The sequence below is a fragment of the Geospiza fortis genome, unplaced genomic scaffold (genome assembly GCF_000277835.1).
Source record: "Geospiza fortis unplaced genomic scaffold, GeoFor_1.0 scaffold16, whole genome shotgun sequence".
In the NCBI taxonomy this organism is placed as follows: Eukaryota; Metazoa; Chordata; class Aves; order Passeriformes; family Thraupidae; genus Geospiza; species Geospiza fortis.
In genome coordinates, this window is record NW_005054302.1 from 2,438,135 (window position 1) to 2,459,298 (window position 21,164).

The following is a 21,164-nucleotide window of genomic DNA, read 5'->3' on the forward strand; positions in this document are numbered from 1 at the left end:
AGTAAGACCAATGTCAATATCTACAGTTCCTATACACTGAACACTAAGTTAATTTATTACTTATGCCACAATAAAATGTAATATTCAAACTAGAATATTTTTAATGAATCAAAATTTAACAACAATTATCTCAAAATTTAAAATAAAGAACATTTAATAATTTTCTATCAAGTGAATCTGGCTCTTCCATTGCAGAAAAATCTACAGGAAAACTTAAGAGTAGCATGAGATACAGATTAATATTAAAACTGTGCTTTCAACTTAACCATGCCAAAATTATTAACTCAAATAAAGGTTTTGCGCCCATAATGAAAAAAATCACCAGTCTCTTGTGAAAATAGAGGAAAGTTGTCTGATAACACTGTAAGAAAACACATAGGATACAAGTGAATTCAGAGAAACATACTATGAAAATATCTGTTTAGAGGGAAGTGTATGTACTCAGGAACTCCATTAGAGAAAAATTATTTGGCTGGAATATAAGCAGCTGTTCATAAAGCACCTAATTTTTCCAGGAGTTCTGAAGCTTTAAAAAAAAAAAACTTCAGTGATCCTGTGTTGTAACTTAAAGACTATAAAATGATAGAGCAATCTGTTCTAATTTGATTTTAAAAGTAACCTCTTTTTTTTGGTTTTTCTCTTTATTGCTTAAATGCACTAATGAAAATGTCATTTTGGAAGGTCCATCATTTTGCCTCCAATCACTTGGGGAAGGCTCAAATTGTGCTGTGCTTTGCTGGCAGCTTGTAACACCTCTGACCTCTGAAAATAGACAGAGTGTCTATTTTCTGAAACATCCCAAATACTTTCATAATAGCAGAACTACCCTGAAATAACTACACAATGCTGTAGTAGGCTCTGCTTTTCTTGGTAATCTTCTTTCGCTGAACAATCACATTCATGAACAAAGACAGTCATGAAACACAAGCAAGTCATTACTAATTGCAGTTCAGGCCTTCTGTACGGCATGTATAATACTGCTGCAGGATCCTTTCTTTCATGTTTATTAGACTCCCCTCCCAGAGGCCTCTCTTGGTAAGGCCTAGGAGCACTTCATTACTCAACCATTTCAGGGCTGAGCTCTCATATCTGGAGGGTAAGAAATCCTCACTGAACCACTTTCATATTTCCCTTTCTTCTAACTCTTGGGAAGGAGTTTTCATCATACACAACACAGCTGGGCTTACTGAGCTTGGCTGGGGTGAAGGGGAGTCACTGTGAAATTATCAATTCATGTAATGGAGAAACAAAGAAATCAGATCACAAATACTCATTAAGCTCAAATAAGTACCCTATAGGGAATGCTAAAACAATCTAAAGTTAAAACAATCTTGTAATGACCTTTTGGAATATTGAGCCATGGCAGTAACGGATCTTAGACTCTATGCTTTTTAAGTTAAGACAATCACTGTGAGAAAGTAAAAGCATAATTAATCAGATTCTATTTTAAGTTTAATTGTCTGTAGATAAATTAATCCATTTATCCTTATTTATGCCTATATTTAAATAATTTTATCCATGGACTTAATATAAGCTTATAGCTCCAAGATCTTGGATTTGGAGTCAAGTCTGTTATGTGCCCCAGTGCTGCATCAGGGTGTCTCACTTTTACATATTCCAACATTAGAGATGCAGGATCTAGGAAACCAACCTGGACTGTGTTCTTCTAATGATGTCTGTGCTAAGGATTCCATGACAGAAAAGCACTACCAATATAATGCTTTCTTATTCTGTTGTGTTTCAGACTGTGGGCAATCTGATGACCTCAGATTAGAAGAAAAGAGAGATTGTGCTATTTTTCTGATAAATATTTGAATAATCATAAGCTTTAAGAAATAAGTCACTTAAAGGAGGACATTAGAGATAAGTGTGCTGTGTAGGATAGAAAACCAGAAAAATGTTCAAAATAAGAATTACAGGAGCCAAGGGAAGAACTGTAGGAGATAATAAATATAAATGTAAATACATGGGGATGCACAGTTATCAAGACTGGTATAAAAAAGGAATCTGAATTTGATGCAGGGAAGGTTTTGATATAGGGAAGGTTTTGAAGGAAGAAGATATTCAGAAACTTGACAGCAAGGCAAACAGACTGTATTTGAAATTGCCCAAGTCTTTAGTGAGTATAAGACAACCACAGATTTTTACCAACTAAGAAAGGATACTTCTTTTAGGTAAATATGATGGCGTCATGACTTTCCTGAAAAGAAAAATTCATAGCATTCCAAGCAAATGATTAGCTTGGAAGGACTCATTACCTCATGCCTGATATCAAACAAGAATCAGTAACAACTGGCAGCCATTTCTAAACCTAGTCACGTGGTTATATAAACCATGATTAGCAATTTAGATGAATTTATGAAATACTAGGTTCCACGTGGAAAGCCTTTATTCTGCAATTTGAACATTTCCCAGCACAGTGCCTCGTTTCGTGTGATGAATTTTCATTTCCTCAGACCTTAACCAAACATGGTGTAGTTGGCAAGTGTACGATTCCTAAAGAAATGCCATTGATCCCCCATTCATCCTTCAAAATTAATAGAAAGAAAGAAAGAACTAGTGCTAGAGCATAAATAATATGCTTTGTTTCAGATATCTCGGTAAAATGCCCTCACAAAACCTGTTGCCTTCCACCAAAAGTGATGAGATGCAGTACAGGTATCTGCACCTAGATGTCCAAATAAATTGAATCAACTCCACCTGAACATCTGCCCAAACAGTTGTAAACCCCCAGGGCCATGCTCCAGGAATATTAGTTTCTGTGTGGGTGGCTTGTGGGAGAATCCTTTTCCACTTCAGTAAATGAATGAATGAATGAATGAATGAATGAACGATTTTGCTTGCAGAGAGAGGAGTATTCTAAACCTGCATGGACATCTGAGATGCATCTGCTTATTCTGGGCACACAGAGGTCCTTTAGCTTTGGACTGAGTTGCATGAATGCAGCCTAAATATGTAAGAGATGAATGGTAACCAGGAATGTGCGCTGAAACATCAGCTAAATCACATACATGAACAATGAAGAAATAATTTAGCATCAGAAAAAATGTTAGGCACATGCAGATGAAAGGGTTTTTGTACATTTTCACTTTTTAGCCCTACTCCATACAGGAAGTACGGTTGATTTTTAAATAAATAAATCTACTGGGTTTTTTTAAGCTCATTTTGACTTATGCTAAAAATGATTGAGGATAATGATCAAGCGCAGAACCCCAAAGCCCTGCACTCTTTTGGGGTGCCATTCTTAAATACTGGGAATATCTGCTGCTCTTGAAGGTGTTTTCTTCAGCATGTTTTTCTGTAATTTAAATAAAAAATTCTTAGCATAGTTTTATTTCTTGAAATAAAACGTGTTCCAAGTTAGTTGTGTATTTATGTTGTAAATCTGAAATGCGTGGCAGCAGATGATTCCAGTAAAGCTCAGTTATGAGATTCTGGATTCAAGGGAATTGTTCAGCATAAGCACAGCAGGCACTAATACTGTTTATGGCTTAGGGGGGATCTCTGTGCACAAGCACAATTACAAAGCCAGATTTGAATAACAGATGTTTCCAGCTCCCAAGGTTTTGGTTAACAGAATTTTTTTTAAATGTAAGCCACATAAAAGAAGTGCTCAAAGTTCTAGGACAAATGCATTTACATCTTCGCTTAAAAAAAGAATAAAACAGTTCCCAGTTTTAATGGCACTTTGAAAAGGCTCTAAAAGCAATTTAAAACAACATTTATAACGTATTCCAAAACACAGCAGACATGATTATTTCAGTGTACTTATTTGTTTATTAGTTCTCCATCCATTTTAAATATTGAGGTGTTTTTTCCTGTTTGCCTACTGTCACTCAATGCAGAGTCGCTGAAGGAATGAAGACTAAAGATAAGACTAAGACATGATTAAAATAGAAGCCTCTTTCAAGACTGACAGTTGTGATGAACAGTGGTAAGAGCTAATTCAAAAGAGGTCTTTGTGATGACCTCAATTTTATGATGTGCTGACTCTCCAGGTAATTAAAAATGACCAAGGCCCCAGTGAATGTGATTACATCTGGCACATAACAGATGTTCCCAGCATAGCTATATTTTTCAAATTACTTTAATAATATTATAAAATAACATCTTGTATTATAAAATTTTAATCTCATATAATAACAGCACTTGCATCATTGTAAAAAATGGGGTTAGCATTTTCCTTATGAGTATTTTCATAAAATTACCTTCCAGGCTGAAATTTGCCATGCCTTTCTTTTATATGTTTCTCAAGCAATTTTTTATTAATAAGCTGAAACATAGCAAGATTTCAAGTAACTGGAGTTCTTCAGTAAATGCTGTTCATGGTGTCCACATGTTCTCCATGAAAACAAACACTCAAGTGAAGAGGCTTTCCTGAAAAGCAGGTCATACCCTTTCCTTCTTGTGATTGTTAGTACAGAGGATGAATGTGACACACTGTCATCAGATTCCTCACAACTGAAGTATCACAACTGTGCACACAGTCTGAGGGAGAGGGCAAAGAGTGAATAGTGATGGTGTACATGTGCAACACATCTTGGAAAAGCCACTCTTAGCAGGAAATGCTCCCTTTTCTTTTCCCAGCGTTTCCCACACCCACATCCTTATGGTAGGTGTCTCCTGTTTCCTGCCTCCTCCTCAGTTCTCTTGATATATGTGAAGAAATGTATGTAGGTGAAAGATAATGCAAGGCATGATCTGCTCAACTCAGTATTACAGCTTGGATCAGTGACAGCACAATCAGGCTCAAACAGGGCTCCAGGTGGTCACCTGCAAGGTGGTGTCTAAAACTGTGACAATCACTAACCAAGTTTTCACAGTGGCTTGTGCTCTGGTGGAATATGCTGTAATCACTGGTGACAAGTTCACTTTAGCAAATGCACTGAGCAGTCTGACATTGTCAGGGACCCAGTTCAACAGGTGCATTCATTACAGCTTTGCTCTTTGGGCTACTGACACAAGCAGCCATTGCAAATACTTATATTACTGCCCCGTGTTTCTGTTTCTGGAGCAGAAACAACTTTTATTGGTTTTGATGTGTTGAGTGGCATCTCTGAAAAACTGGGGCTTTAGGAAAAATATCAGCCATACGACTGGAGTAAGTGAAAGTCATTTATGACAGTGCTTGCAAAACTGTTTTCACTTTAGGACTAACACAGGTAAAATCACTGCTTACAAGACAACCAGATGTGATGTAATACACAAGACTTTGCTAAAAGAATTTTTTTAAAATATCCAAGTCAGAAATGCTTCTTAAAAGATGATCAACATGATGCCCTGTACTATCCAATCCTTCTAAATGACACCTTTTTACACATTTTAGTCCATCAGATGAATGGAAATTAATTCTTTAAAGCTTCCAAAAGACATATTTTATGGTATTCTTAGTTAACCTGATTATGAAAAGTATATGAATGCAAATTTATACCTATCAAATTAAGGCAAGGGCTCATAAAATCACACTGCAGTAGAAGTATCTCACTAGTCAGGGAGCAGAGGTGCCTTGCAAACACTGAATCATAATCTTATTCCTAATTTCTATTATGTAATTCATTCTCTTCTGACTGACTGGACTTTTGATTTACATAATGAATGCAAATCAAAATTACTTCAATTGGTTAGATGGTATTTTTAGGTAATTAGCATGCAAGCGTTAGTATTACAACTATGATTAAACAATTATTTGGTAAATGCTTTTCTCCTGGTTGCCTTCTATACATTTCTCTACATTTCCTTCATAATTCTTACTCATACAGCCATAAAATTCAACAAGTTCAGTTTCCAGCTTTCTCTCTAATGACAGTGTTTAACCATAGCAAATACTTCAAGTGCAAAAGGCAAAAAAATATCAATGGGGACTGGAAAGGATAAAAATAAGACTTCAGAAAGAATCTGAGATAAGTAGAAACCGTAACTACATCAGTAGAGTTACTGGATGCCACAGAACAGATGTAAAATTAAAGGGTGTATGTCAATCATGAATATATAGACAGGGAAAAGTCTACCATTAGTAATGGTACAGTAATCTAGCCTAACCAGATACCTAGAAACCATACAAATGGCCTTCAAATTATCAATATTCTGTCACATACCTGTACATATATATTTTTATGCTTTTAAGTGTTGGACAGATATTTCAGTTAAACACAAAACAATGCTTCCTTAAATTACACATTTAAAGTTTTATTTAATACCAATATTAAACATTTGTTTAGAATACATCCGTTTCCCTGGGGAATACTGAAATATTTTCAGTATATACCCATAAACCATTAAATATACCCATATTCTGGTAACATATCTCTCTCTATAAATTTATAATCATATCCTGACAAAAGTTGACTCTCTGGAACAGTGATATCATTCATGCTATAGAGCTTTCCAAAATCAAGAACAGTGGAATGATGTGGATCATTCTGAACTTGGATGTAAACCCTTAGTTAAAAGACAGTCTGAATACCACAAGCTGAGTGTACTAAAAGTGATTTCCCACAAGATTTGTGCTCAGAAGGCAAAGTTGTTGGCAGTCAAACAGCCATACACAGCAAATATGAGAACAAAGATAGTACGAATTTGTAAGTGTTATATTCATTATTCATAGTATACAGTTAGTTGATAAATGGAAAAATGCCACATTTGTAAACACATTTTTTTAAGTTTGGGAAATGCAAATGCTCAGCTCAGAAACATTGTTTTGAGATTTAAAGAGTTTTGCTGATCCACTGTTTTCCCTTAGAAAACCACAAGCCATGTAGACCACAAGAAACAAACGGTAAAAGAATGACAAAACTATGTATGAACTCCATGTTATTCAAGGATACAAAAATTTAGGAGGAATACAGCTATAGGCTAAATAATATTCTAAGCTTAGCATCAGACTGGAAAAATGTCTAAAATTAGACACCAGTTTTCACAGATAATATTATTTGATAACAGGGGATATAAAAAGGTATGTGTGCTGGCATGAAACTTGGGATAATATCAGAGGAGGCTATTTCCAGTGCTTAATATGGAACCTGGGGAAAAGATGGCTTTTAGGGAACTGTTATAAATGTCTCTGTCTACAGCATCTAGTTCCCGTAGTTGCTGTTATAGATTTTTGACCTACATTTTGGGTCACAAGGTATGTGTCTGAACATGAGCTTTCCTAATTCTGTTTAAATTCAGGTTTTTCTGGGAAGGAAGACATTAAATCTCTGTTTTCCATTAAATCTTTGCTGTGATCCAGTTCTAGGTGTCAGCTAAATAAATTCTTAGGAAGCACCAGGAGACCTGACTGAGGCAAGTTCTCAAGGTGCCAAATACATACCAAAGTCCAAGGCCTCACAAAGAGCCATGGAAAAGGCTACAAAATAGCTTGGCAGGAATAAAGAGCTGGATCATAGCAATCACTGACATATTTCTGTTCCCACTATGACAATTGGCTGTATTCAACCAGGTGCCTCCTCAATGGTATTTGTCTGGGAAGGATATTTCCTGGATATATCCAAACCTCCCTGGTGACTCTCAACACGTCTTTGAGATGTCTGTTGGACACTTCTTACATGCAAGGCCCCATTTTTAGGTGTCCACCTGATCCTAAAGTCTTAACAAGTATTGTAAATGAAAACTATGGATCTTACTTAGATATAGGAAGTCCATTAAAGGAATTAAAGGCAATGCCATTTTAAGCTTAGGAAAGCTACAATCTTAAAATGTAGGTTTTGTTGTTTTAATTCTTCCTACCAGTTAGAAGTAAGTGCGAGCACATCTCCTTTTCTTTATGAGTGAGTCAAAAATTCTATCTTTTAGACTGAAAAGGACTCTATAATTTTCCTACAAATTGCAAATGAAAAGACAGTCACTGACCGCAGTATAATTGCACTGCTCTGTCTCAATAAGTTAGCTATAAAAAGACACGTTCATTCTAACACACAAATCTCTTTGTTTCCAAAAAAGCAGTCTATCTTGAAATTTGGCATTTGGACAAGAAAGCCAGCAGAATGTGTAATTCAGAGGCCATTTGTGTCAGCTTTGTTTGAAATCCCACTCTAAATCTGAATGACAGAGAAAGAATGTGGCCCCCGTTCATATGACAAGAGCTGAAAAATTATGAGCATTAACAGCTTTCCAGTCAGCTCCTTGAAGCCTGCAACTCCATTTGTAGTGGATGGGGTTTCTCAAAACACTATTCCCCACATTTAATGCTGCAGACCGTGGCACTTTATAACACATTCATCCAGCATATCACATTCACATGGCACAGCACAACCACTGAAGGAAAAATAAAGGAAAAATAGCAGACGATTAATAGATAGTGAAAGTGTGGAGATAAGGCTGAAGGTAAGCAAATATGTTATATTAACTATAACTCTGCGCTCACTACCCTAATATGGAAAGGAAGCATCTTCAAATCTGAAATAGGAAAGTCATACTTAAAATTGTATTTTAAATTTTCATATTGGAGTACTTTTCAGTGGGTAGGTATCTGTATTTAACCATGTGGAATGAAACAGAATATTTATGAAGCATTATATAAATTTTTTGGTAAATTTCTCTGACCTCCTTCACAACAGAATGCATGAATTGCTTATGCTGACATTTAAGGTTACCCTTGAAAGTAACCTTTTTCCAGCTTGACAAAATGGTCTTCTCTGCCTACATCTTCATTTACCATCTGCAATGCAGACCAGTACATTTCCTTCTTAAATCTTCCCAGAAGCCCTTCATGAAAAAATGAATTCATTGCCATCTCTACTTTCAAACTTGACTCTGATTATGACAGAAAAAGACAATAAATTAAAGGATTGAACTTCTCTGGATAAAGGCCTACCAGGACAGGAAAGAGGGATATTTTACACGGGCATGTAGTGATAGAGCAAGGAGGAAAGATTTAGATTAGATATTGGGAAAAAATTCTTTGCTGTGAGGATAGTAGGGCACTGGAATAGGATGCCCAGAGAAGCTGTGGATGGTGGAGGTGTCCAAGGCCAGGCTGGGTGAGACTGCGCAACTTGGTCTGGTGGGAGGTGCCCATGGCAGGAAGGGTTGGACCTTGATGATCTTTAAGGTCCCCTCCAGCCCAAGCTATTCTATGCTGGCACAAGTGAGTGGTGCATGCATTGCACAGCCTAATGCCCACAAAATCAGTTTTCTTAGGGTTAAGCTAACTCAGTTTCTAGCACAGGTGTTTAGCAGCTCTTGATTCATGTCAAATACAGTCACAGGTGGGTCAGTGGCCATGTCACTAGTTCCCTGACATCACAATAATTACTAGCAAACTTCTGTTAATTCTGGAGAAGTCTGTACTTCTCACTATTCTAAGTTAATCAAAGGCAGAACTGAGTGGGATTTTATGTATTACATTTGAGCTCTGCTAACAAATAGCAACATTCCAGATCAAAATAGTTGTTTATAGTTGACATGGTAAGAAACACTTAAGAGGTAAGCTGTGAGGTAAATTCATTCATGGAGGAGAACTTTAGGAACACTTTGAATTAAGCTCAGTGTTTTCCTTCCTACTGTTATCCTATTTGAAAAAGAGGCAGAAAAATTATACTAACAATAGTTGTATATAGTCAGGAACATTGCAACTGTTGTTAAACAAAAGTGCAAATAACAACTTATAATGTAACAGATGTAGAATAAAACTATATTAACCCTATTAAAATATTAATTGATTATGAATTTGAAGCAATGTAACAACCATGGAAAATAATAGATACATATCCAATCAAAATTTGCAGAGAGCTTCTTGATTTTGCAATTAAGAAATTTGATTTCCTACTTCAATGAAGTCGAGATAATCACAGAAAATGTCAAATTTACAACATAATGAATCCACTTCCTATAAAACCAGACAATGTATACTTAAAATGCAGAATATTGGTCAAAGTCTCTCACATCCAAATTCTACCATAACAGAAGAAACACATTTTTGAAAGTGGACATCAATGGTAAAAATTATGCCTTGAGCTCATACTGTCTGCAAATGCAAGCACAAGGTAAAGTAAATCTTAAATATAAATGAGATAATCAAAATAATTATCTTAACAGTCTCTCTCTCATTTGTCATTCTCAATTTGAAAGTTCAATCAACAAGATACAGACAGTGTTTTTGACAGCTTTCATCAGCCTCCACTACTCTCTAGTAGTTATCCCTACTGGAGAGGAAAACTAAAAGGAGAAATTATGACAAAAAAGTAGCAAACTGCCAAGGTATGAAAGGACAGAAATGCAATTGTTAAAGACATCCGCTTTCATTTCAAACCTTTCTTTGAACTGGCATATAAATGAAAGATAACATGTTCATGAAGAGAATATAATTTGACTTTATTACCTCATCATAACCAGCATATTATAAACTAATTTGGGATACTCAAAATTAAATAGAATAATGCACAAAAAAAGCCTATCCTTGAATTAAGTAGCTCTGAAACATACAAAGTACTTAATTATGATTTTCTCAGCCCAAACTGCTTTTTAGTAATTTTTAATGTTTTTTTCTTGATTTCACTTCTTTTCACCATCGTCTCTGAGGTTGCCCCAACCATTTTTTAATTCTTTTCATCCATTAGAGCTTCATGCATTTCCAAACTTTTCTTCTTAGTCTGCTTCCTCAGATACTAGTTTTCAAAAACCTTGACTAATTACAGGTTGATGACCTACTACAGACAAGCAACTTATATTGTAACTAAGTAGAAAAAGTCATATTTCAAAGTCTTTCAAAACTGCAAAATAGAAGTTTACAGAAAATCTTTCCACAGGGGTTTTAAATATATTCACCATCAGCAACAAACAATTCATATTATAATTCAAAATTGCAGAATATATATGATTTTCCTTCGAAATAATAACTTGTCACAAAAACCAGAAAAAAGTTATTAGCAATTCTGTGTTGAAAATCACATGTTCAAAAAATGTGAATATTTATAGAAAATAATATTTACTTATTAGATTTATGTATAAATTCTTACCTAAGCTGTTTAAAAGCTTCTGCTTTCACAAGCGGTGTTTCTACAGAATGTTCAAAAAGTGCCCCTTCAGGCCCTGCAAAAAAAACCCAAAAGATGAAAAACACTGTAATGTAATAACTCAAATATAACACAAAAATAGCAAGAGTGTTTTTTTTAATACGGCCATTTCGATGTTGGACATCAAAAGAACACATGCTAAGAATTAAAAGACAATTGAAATACAGCTATGTTATTACCATTGCCGTATTAGTATTGGTTGGACAAATACAATATAGAAGTAATGTAAATGTACAGCTTTAAGTTATTAAAATGGTCTGAAGACAGATAAATTTTAAACTACTTACAGTAGTTTAAGTAAATAAGATTTATACAATGTAACTTTCAATACAGTTAATAGAGATAATTAAACACATACAAATTCTTTGCAAATGCTACAGTCCTAAATAATCATACTTATTTTAGACTGCTCCATGCATATCACAATTTCTGTCATACAGCTTTATCAAAGATTTTCCCCTATTTACAGGCAGACTTGCTGAATATGAAATGGTGTTTCTGCAAGTAAGATGTTAATGACTATGGGATCAGATAGTTTACACCTTGACATATGAGTAGTTTCATTCCAAAGAGGAAGAAACAGTGGGCACCCAGCCCCACCAGGAGCCTGTTCAGGTCCCTGTTGGACTTGAGAATCTTCCAAGGACCTCCATTTCTGCTTTCCTGAGTATTAGCATTATTTCAGTGTCACCAACCCGGTGACCACCTTCCACCTAAGCTCCACTAGGATCAGGAAATCAGCTGACGTAGGACAAAAGCCCTTCAGCAACAGAGGCAGCTCAACAACACCACCTACAGCAAGGGTGCAGCCTCTCAACTTCTGTTCCTTGGCTTTTTGAATGTACTCATCAAAAACTGGAGAGGTCTTAGGTTGAGAGATCTTCTCCAGCTTTGAGGATTCATATACCTGAGCACTTTCCAGGTGAATATGTAGCAAGGCAATATATTTTAATAGTTAGGATATTAGTCAAGGTGGATTGTCTGTCTGTTCTTTATGCCATTACCCTCTGGAAAGAATTCTGGGCTGTAGAAATCCCTACGTTAGGGATTTGGGCTCTGTCTAGACAGAGAATGGCAATGGAGGATTAAAAGGTATGGTGTAGATTGTATAAATGTGGTATTAGATTGTATTAAATGTGGTATAAAAGGAAAAAGATAATTAAAAATTGGCTGGGGCAACCTCAGAGAGCATGGTAAAATGAAAAGAAGTGAAATCAAGAAAAAACATTAAAATTAATACATTGCTGAGGCAACTGATAGGAAGACTGTCTCTTCATGAGGATTGCAGGAAAATGTCCTGAGAAGGCATAAAATGTGCTGCTTTTTGAAAAGAGTTTTAGCTGAAATCCTGATTTTTAGAATGAAATCTCCTTGGATGGAAGAGAAGAACACAAGATACAAGAATTACCATATTAAATCACTTCACCACTTTGAGCAATCATTGATTTACTAAGCTTGAATTTAAATTTTATTTAGCTGTTGATACTCTTCTCATAAATTTAAATAGATTATTCTTTCTGTAAATTACAAACTGGCATAAATATAATACTGGAAAATACAAAATTTGTGAATTCAGACAGAGCTTTAACCCTGCTTTATTAACATTTAATTTCATTTTCATTAACATTATTCTGCAGCTTAAGGTATTAAAAATGTTTATCAGAAATGTCGATTTGGTACAACTAAGATATTTTGCAGGGATATACTGATATGTCAAAATTGCAGATGTGGGACACTATTTACTGGTAGACTTAGCAGTGCTGGGTTAATGGTTCAGCTTGGTGATCTTAAGAGTTCTTTTCCAGTGTAAGTGATTCTATGATCCCATAATTCTATAAAGACAAGTAAGTGTTTACAGAGACAGTATCAGTTTCATGGAAACAGGGGCTAATGGAAGAAAGAGAACAGGAAACACCAGTGTTAATGTTCTGGGTGGTGGCCAGATGGTGTAAAATGTAACGAAAAGGCTTATTTCCATATTCTAGAGCTGTCACCTGTAAATAATAATAAAACCTTGACTTTAATGTGAGTAAAACTTCTTCATCAAACAGCATTAAGTTTTAACAGTATGCCACTAAAAGGAAAAAAAAAAATCTCAGGGCAACCTTTTTTGCAAAATGGTCCTAAATTGATTTTCCGTCTTAATTTCCTAGTTTAACTGTGATATGACTATTACTATATTTACTATTTTATAGGCTACTGTTTATGAAGATATTGTAATTTATTCCTAAAATACACAAGAACAAGATACTAATTTTCTCAATGACAGGATTGAAGCCAGCAAGATTCATTAACACCCCACGCACCCTATCAGGCAAGGACCATTTGCCTTCTCAAAGCCTAACAGAATGTTTACTCATACCCTCAAATTGCCTCCTACTTAACTTACCTTCTGAGCAGAAGTGTTTAAATTAAACACACACTGTCACATTGCACTTCAGCATTAGCTATGCAAACTGAAATCCTTTGCACAGAACAGAGCAAATACTCCAGGGGATTTTTATAAAAGACAAACAAGCAGAAGGACAAGCAGTAAACTGGAGAAAGGGTGATAGAAATATGCTTCACCATAAAAAAACCTGATCATCTCTGCCCTGCCAGCTTTCCTTTAAGGAAAAAAAGCGTAGGTGTGGCACCTGGGGATGTGATTTAGAGGTGAACATAGCAGTGGTTAGGTTTATGGCTAGATGTTAGAGATCTTCTCTAACCTTTACAATTCTGTTTCTATGAGCCTACCATGACGACGTTATAAAGCCAGTCAATACAGTTACAAGGTGGTTTCGCTGTCACCAGTGCCAGCTGAATGTACAAAACCTTCCCAGAACAAAACACAGATGTTCAGTACTGCCACAGCAACGTAATAAATGCCTGCAAAACACAGGTCCTTACTGAAATAATATTGAAGAGGATGCAGTTTTTGTCCATACTCCTTCAGGAACAGGAGGGCTAAACCCAGCTTCAGTTTCATATACACTGAGATGTGTCTATGATGCAGGTGTCACAGATGAGCCAGAGGCAGTGTTTCTTTGCCTCCTCCTATGTCCTTACTGTCATCTGGGACACCCTTGTGTGTCCTGCCTGGCCTCCAGCTGCCACAATCACAGGAAGCAACTCCTGGAGATAAAGTGTTACCATGCAGTGTCTCACACAGCCCAGGGTGTTTCACATGCAGCTGGATGTTAACGTTTGAGCACGGGAGCTCAGCCTCTATCCACTATATCCAAGGGAGATGACAAGCCCTGGAGCCCTCCCCAAAGCAGAGAAGAGCATTTGGTGGGCACAAGAGCTCTGCCTGGGGCAGGTACCAGCATCTCTCTGCCCTCCAGCGAAGTGTGACCACCCAGACCTGCCAGGGGTATCGGAGGCACGCTCCCGGCTGAGGCTTTCCCCAGGCATTTGCTCTTTGATTTGCACTGTTCTATTCTACACAGGGGCCAGAGAATGTCTGACTGAAACAGTATGAGTTGAAACATACTAATTGCAGGAAAATGACAATTCTTGAAGTGTTGGTTTGGATTATATTATTCTTAGACATTTTCCTTTGTCTTGAAAAATCATAAATCATACACATTTGCTCTCTGCTATATTATATTTTAGTTGAAAACTGTCAGGTTTTCTAAAAATCATTACTGAGCTTTTCATCATTCACATAAATAAGGAGAAGTAAAATCAAATAGTTCACTACACTGTACATAAAAACTTGCAAAATGTTCTTTGTGTATTTTAAGCCAAGGATTATCTGTTTTTTATGGTATGAACTTTTCAAAATTTATTTCACATTGATCTCATTCACTATCTAAGATGTTTAAAAATAGTCTCAGTATATATTAGTGTTACTAATTTATCCTTCATGCTAATAGTATCATTAAAATCACAATAATTTCTCCTTCATGCTAATAGTGTCATTTGAATCACAATTTTAATAAATTAATTTGAAGCAAAGTAGGCATGAATCTCTTCTCACTTACATTAATTTTACACCAAAATAACCTAACTGACTTTAATGTATTTGCTTTTGAATTTTACTACAGTGTAAAAAAAAGAAACAGGCAATGTGTCTTAGTACAATATCTGCTGAAGTAAATAATTATCAATGCACTGTAAAGATTAATATTGGATGAGTGAGTCATTAATATTAGCATAACAATTTCAACTCGTGTATGAATGATTTTTACTTACATTGAGCAGAGACAGACCTTTTCCAAATCAGTTAACAATTATGCAGTTTTTCATATCTTTGTTAAACACGCTTTTCTATTAAAGTTTAGCATCCCTTGGGCAAACAATAATTATTTGATATGGTTTCCTGGTTAAACAAAGTTGTAATTTCAATTAGGTTAAAAAGTAAGAAACCTTAAGATAAGACCCTCAGGCGTAAACAAAATTTATTAACACAATTATTATAACTTAACTTTGGCTTTGAAACACTAATTGTATAGTTACTACCATATTTATAGCTTTGACAGTGAAATAATATGAATCTATTCATTGAAATGAAGACCTCAAGATTTCAGAGGACCAGTAATTAGGGAAGGCCAAACATGACAGTTGCAATCAGGTAAAAAAATATTAAAAAATTAATTGAAAAGAAATTACGGAATAATTTCAATATTTCCTTTGATGGATTCTTCTGCTCAAAGAGAAATCACACCTTGATGTATCTATTTTAATGCCACCTAGAAAATGAAGGTTGACTTTATCAGGTTGTATGAAAGGAAGTAGCTTTTCATGTGATAACTCTGACATATTACTTTGTAAATGAGTACTTCAGTGATTTGAAGAAACAGCCTAAGACAAACTTTTCTCTTGACAGGTGACATTTAAGATATACTACAAATATCTTCCTGTGACATATGTGCTACTCACAGAAGAGAAATACAGTAGCTTTCACTTTGAAAGATAAAACCATGTAAAAATATCAGAGAGATATTTCTCTCCCTAAAGTTTTCACAGATCAGACTCATTGCTACTCAGAATGGAATATCGAGAATTTTTTCAGCTTCAGACAGTGTGCACTGGAAACATTAAATAATTCATAAAAAGATGGACCACTACAGTTCCAGATATTAATGGCTTTCAAATAAAACACACACATATTTACACACTATATATATATATAAATATATATAAATTTCTTACTGATTATTTATTGAAAAATGTTAGATTATCTTCATATTTCTGTTTCCTAACGAGGTAAAACAAAAACTTGCATTCACACATAATAACACATTTAAAAACGCCATTTTTAATTTGCCTTTCATATGGTTGTTATCTGAGCACTTATTAAACCATTACAAACCTGTGACTCGAAGCTTATCTGTGCCAATTACAACTTCATTTTCATCCACTGTAAAAAGTGGCTTTCCATCCTTTGAGTTGATCTGAAATTGCTGACTGTGGAATTCTACCATTTTAGGACCTGCAAAACACAGTAGAATAATGGAATAATTTCATCATCTTTCTTCAATTTTATATATAAATGAATAATATTAATTGGTGAATTAACAATGTAGTGACTCATTTAAGTACACTGAAGGGCATGAAGCACTCAGATATTCTAAGGATAGTGAACTTGTAAGTTCTGAAATTGCTTAAGTCTATTGACATGATACAATTTGTTGTTCAAAATCATGTCTTGGAGTCTTCCTTTGTAGTGGGGTTTCCAGGGAATCTAGAAAATCCCACACAAATTGATCCAGACTAATATTCATGTCCTTGGTGTTGAAACTGCTTTGATCAAATGAATCTATCTTTTCCTTTTTTTTGAAACAGAAACTAATTATCAGTCTTTGCAGCATCATCCCTTTTCATTAGGGAAGCTCAAATGTTTTAAGATTACATACATCCCATGTAAGAGGACCTCAGCTCTTCCTAACAGATGACAGTTTGGCTCCAGATATCTAACAAATGCTACCAATCATGTTCTTAAGGGTTTCAAGAAGCTAAGAGAACATTTGCAATTGTTTCTGATACTCCAAAAATGAAAATAATATGAGCAAGAGAGTCTGTGCATAGTTCCAGATCCTAAATTCACTAAAACATTCTGTTCTACAGTATTGGCTTGGTAAGAAGATAAAAATCAAACCCTTAATATTCCCTCTTCTAACAACCTGATCAATTAAAATTCACACCACATCGAGCCTGAATGTCTATTACATAGAGTTGTCATCATAAATCTATATTCAGAATTAAAATTACAGAGAATGGTCAAAGCAGTTAAGACTCCTTCTCAGCAATTTTTAATAAATGTATTTCACAGACTATCCATAGGACCAAGAGGCACTGAACTGCTTCCTTCCCATTAAGAACCTGTTTTCCCATGTCTGCTCCCATAAATGTTGAATATATTTCAGGTAGTAATTCTCAAAAGAAATGGGATTTTTTTTTTTTAGCTCTTATGTTAAAGGGGCATTAAATACAGGCAGGTATTTCACAAAATCTGGTTGGTAGCTGGTATGAGAGAAGCACACCATGAGGCTCCATACATATTGCATATTGCTTCACTCAGCAGATGCAAAACATTGATTTTAACTGTCCACCAAACACAAAGAAAGAGAAGCCATAATGCCCTAAACTAGGGCAACAATTTTAAGGCATAAAACCCAATACTGATTCTACCTGCAAATGGTCAGGATAGAGGGCTGAGCTCTGCATTATGTTATGCTCTGCGGCACATGTGCACCCAAGCACAGCCTTATGGACCCCAATTTGGCTCCTCTCTAAAGCTGTTCTGAAGCCCAAGACTTTATTTCTGAGAAGTATGTTGCAAAAAGTGAGATCAGAAGATATCTTTGTCAAGAGAAAAGGCCTTAAACAGTATTTAAAAAAAAAATTTACAGCAAAAGAAACAGTTCTGGGTAAGTGAGGCAGGGATGGATCCCTGTCAAAGGTTTCCTAGAGAATCTTGGTTAAGGTTTTATTAAGGTCCCTTCCAACCCAAACCATTTTATGGTTTAGTGATTGATTGTTCCTGTTTGTGCCCAGCAACAATAATGAAACTGGCCTTTTATGTAGTGTAGCTAGATCCTTGTGTTTTCAAACAAATCAAAGGCCTGAGTAAAATGGCTATTATCAACTTTACCAGTGCTGCAGGGGCTGGTCCCTCATCCTTCCCATTCATCCAACCCCATGATTTTAAAAGCTAGCTTAATTAAGGAAAAACTCTGCAGGCACTGTGAGAGCACTCACTGAACATTTTATATGTTCCAAAGGTACTTCAACTTGTCTCTCTTTGGAACTCCAACTCATGGCCTTGCCCATGCTGGATTTGCATTCAGACTGTTTGATCCTGGACCTTGCACACTTGAATAAATCTTTAACAAGAATCTTTAGGTCCACAATTTTCTTAACTCAAGTGCCCCACTAATGTGAGACAAGGACTGTCCTATAGATAATCCTCAATATCAGAGAATGGTACGAATAATAACTGATGTATTTTGAATCTTAAGAGGGAATGCTAGGGTAAACAAAATTCAAGCATATGTTTTATTCATGCTAGAGATGAGATATCTCAGGGTTTCAAAAAGAAATAATAGACTTTTACATAAATGGGAGTAAGTTTACGTAATGAAAAGGAGCCATAATTTCTCTTAATGGTATTCCACAATACACATAAACTAGCTATATTGCAATAACACTAACTGTATCATAATCCCAGTGAGATTAATTTTCAACTCACAAACAGCAGCCAAACTAAGTGTCTGAAAGTGTAATCTCCTAATGCCTAAATGTGTTTTGTTTACCACTCTAGTGTATTAACTACATATAAGTCAATTAATACTATATAATCATATTTGCTGATAAAATCCTATGATTAAAAATGCAACCTGACTGAATGCAGGTTATAGACAGTATTTGTTTTCTGCTTGCTGTGAGATGTCTCATACGAATTTCCAGGTCAAAGGGTTATTCTTGCTAATTAGGCTGATTATTTCCTATTGCTTCTGTGTGTTTCCTCCTTTAATGTGCAGCCCTGAAGGAGACCTTGTAAGTGATCTTCACATCACATACCTCTTGACACTGAGGATGCTACTTTAAATGGTGAACATTTTTTTTACCAAAAAGAAACTGACAAGCTACTAAACAGTCTTCATTTTCATTTGTCCTCACTCTTTACTTCCCTAGAGATTTTCCAGGGAAGGAAGCTCTTGTTTAGTGACTCCATTTCAGTTGAAAAGCATTTTAATAAAATGTCTTCTACCGCTACACAACCTTTGAATTCCAGGCCAATACAAATATAGATGTCCCAGACAGCAAAGGATCTTCTGTCAAAAACAGGGCCAGCCATAAAATAAATACCTGCAAACGCTTAATGCCAATGAAATCTGAGGAGTCTGAAATTTGAAGAGTCTGCCTACATGTTACCAGCAGGCAGACTCTTTAAATAGTTAGTTCTGCCAAATACTAAGCATTTTTATTGTGTCTTTAGATCTTTCAGAAGAAAAGGCTTTCTGATATTGGATTTACTTCTATCATTAAGTAATTTAATATCTTTTATTTTCTTATTCTCTTTTCTTATCGGCCATTTCTAATTAACCTATGGCTGTCAGCTAGTCTATGCTTTGTGCTTCTCCTACCACTTAGAATCATTGAAGTATTGGGTATAAACCAAAATCCTGACTGCTCTTTGATATTCTTATGCAATTTCCTTTCTCAGTTAATTTTTATTAAACTAAAGCACCTTAAAATAAGATCTCATTAAAAGTGTATTAAAAATGTAATACTCCTACAGATTCAGTTCTCATACCATGTATGATAGAATACAATACCAATAAATGTAAAGTCCTTACTTTCAGAAACATAAAGTTAGTTACATTTTCATATGGAAAGGTATGGTATTTCATTAGCACAAAGGTATTACTACAGGGAATCTGCACATTGCGCACACACATTTTATGTCTGTAACATACACCTCTCATAGGTTTGAACAACAACTCTAATACATTAATAGAACACTTGCTGCTCCTGTTTCCCCTTTTTCTCTCAGTTCTCCTTTTATGCAATGGATGAAAAATTATGTCCTCTCAGATCAAAGTAAAAGTGCCTTACTGTCACCATTTCTTATATTTTGTTGTGATCTGTGATTGAACACAGGTCTAGAGATCTTAAAAATTGGTCACCTTTTCTCACAGGCTTAATGAATCCAAATTTTGTTGCATGAAGAACTTCAACAGGAAAAGCTGAAACATACAGTGCTCACACAGATTAGGTGAAAAGGAAAATACTAAAGGAGATGAGGCATGATAATATGAAACCCTGTATGCAGAGAGGATAGCTGATCTGAGTCTCTCATTCCTAAGTGAGTACTTTATCGTCTGTATAATGGATATTCTTCTTCCCCTTTTCCTCTTTTTTTTTTTAAAAAAAAAGAAAGCCATGAGTGTATTTTCATAAAGTCAACTTGTGCATTGTGTTTCAGCAGTATTCTAAGCCTACCTACTGGATCTGGGCAGAGGACAGTGTGAGAGGATCAGCTGAAAAGATGGGGCATGATTCACTTCATAACATTGCTGTCTAGTACCATTATACATTCTTTCATGTTCTCTGCCCAGCCTTCAGCTTATTTCAGATGTCCTAGACCAGGATTTCTATATCAGACCAGAAAGTCTGACATGGGGTCTGTAAGCAATGTGAGCCCTTCCAGTGTGTCAGATGAAGACTGGGCAAGATGGAGTCACAGAAGAATGCCAGCCAGAGGTCACCTCTCTATGTCCTACCTCCTAACTACAGCAGGGTCAGCACGGTTGGAAGTTAGATAAAGGTGCTCAGGGTCTTGTCCAGATGAAATTTTAATACCTCTGAGGAAGGGGATTTATCAGCCTCCCTGAGCAATCTGTTCCCATGGTTAACCATGGTACAGTGGTGATTCTCCCCCATCCCTTCTATCCAGCTGCATTTTGCCTCTCTGCAACCTGTGACTATTGCCTTTTGCCCTCTTGCTGTGCACCTCAAGTCTGGATTCATGCTAGTGACTGGACAGCAGGAAATGGCCTCAACCAAGAGAGGTTCAGATTTGATATTAGGAAAAAGTTTCTCCACTAAAAGAGTGGTTAAACCTTGGAACAGGCTACCCAGGGAAGTGGGTTCAGAAGTGTTGAAAAAATGAGTGGATGTGGCACTTTGTGATATGCTTTAGTTGGCATGGTGGTA

General features: G+C 35.8%; 1 protein-coding gene across 3 annotated transcripts in view; it reads right to left on the reverse strand.

Annotated features, from left to right (window-relative positions):
- The window catches only part of SGCG (sarcoglycan gamma), a 104,112-nt gene that overhangs the window by 11,202 nt on the left and 71,746 nt on the right, over window positions 1-21,164 (reverse strand). For all 3 annotated transcript variants that reach the window (XM_031066012.1, XM_005417684.3, XM_031066013.1), the window contains 2 exons: window positions 16,315-16,434; window positions 10,959-11,031 (listed from right to left, as the gene is read on the reverse strand). In XM_031066012.1, the coding sequence (XP_030921872.1) occupies window positions 10,959-11,031; window positions 16,315-16,434 (193 nt within the window). The remainder of the gene's footprint in view (window positions 1-10,958; window positions 11,032-16,314; window positions 16,435-21,164) is intronic.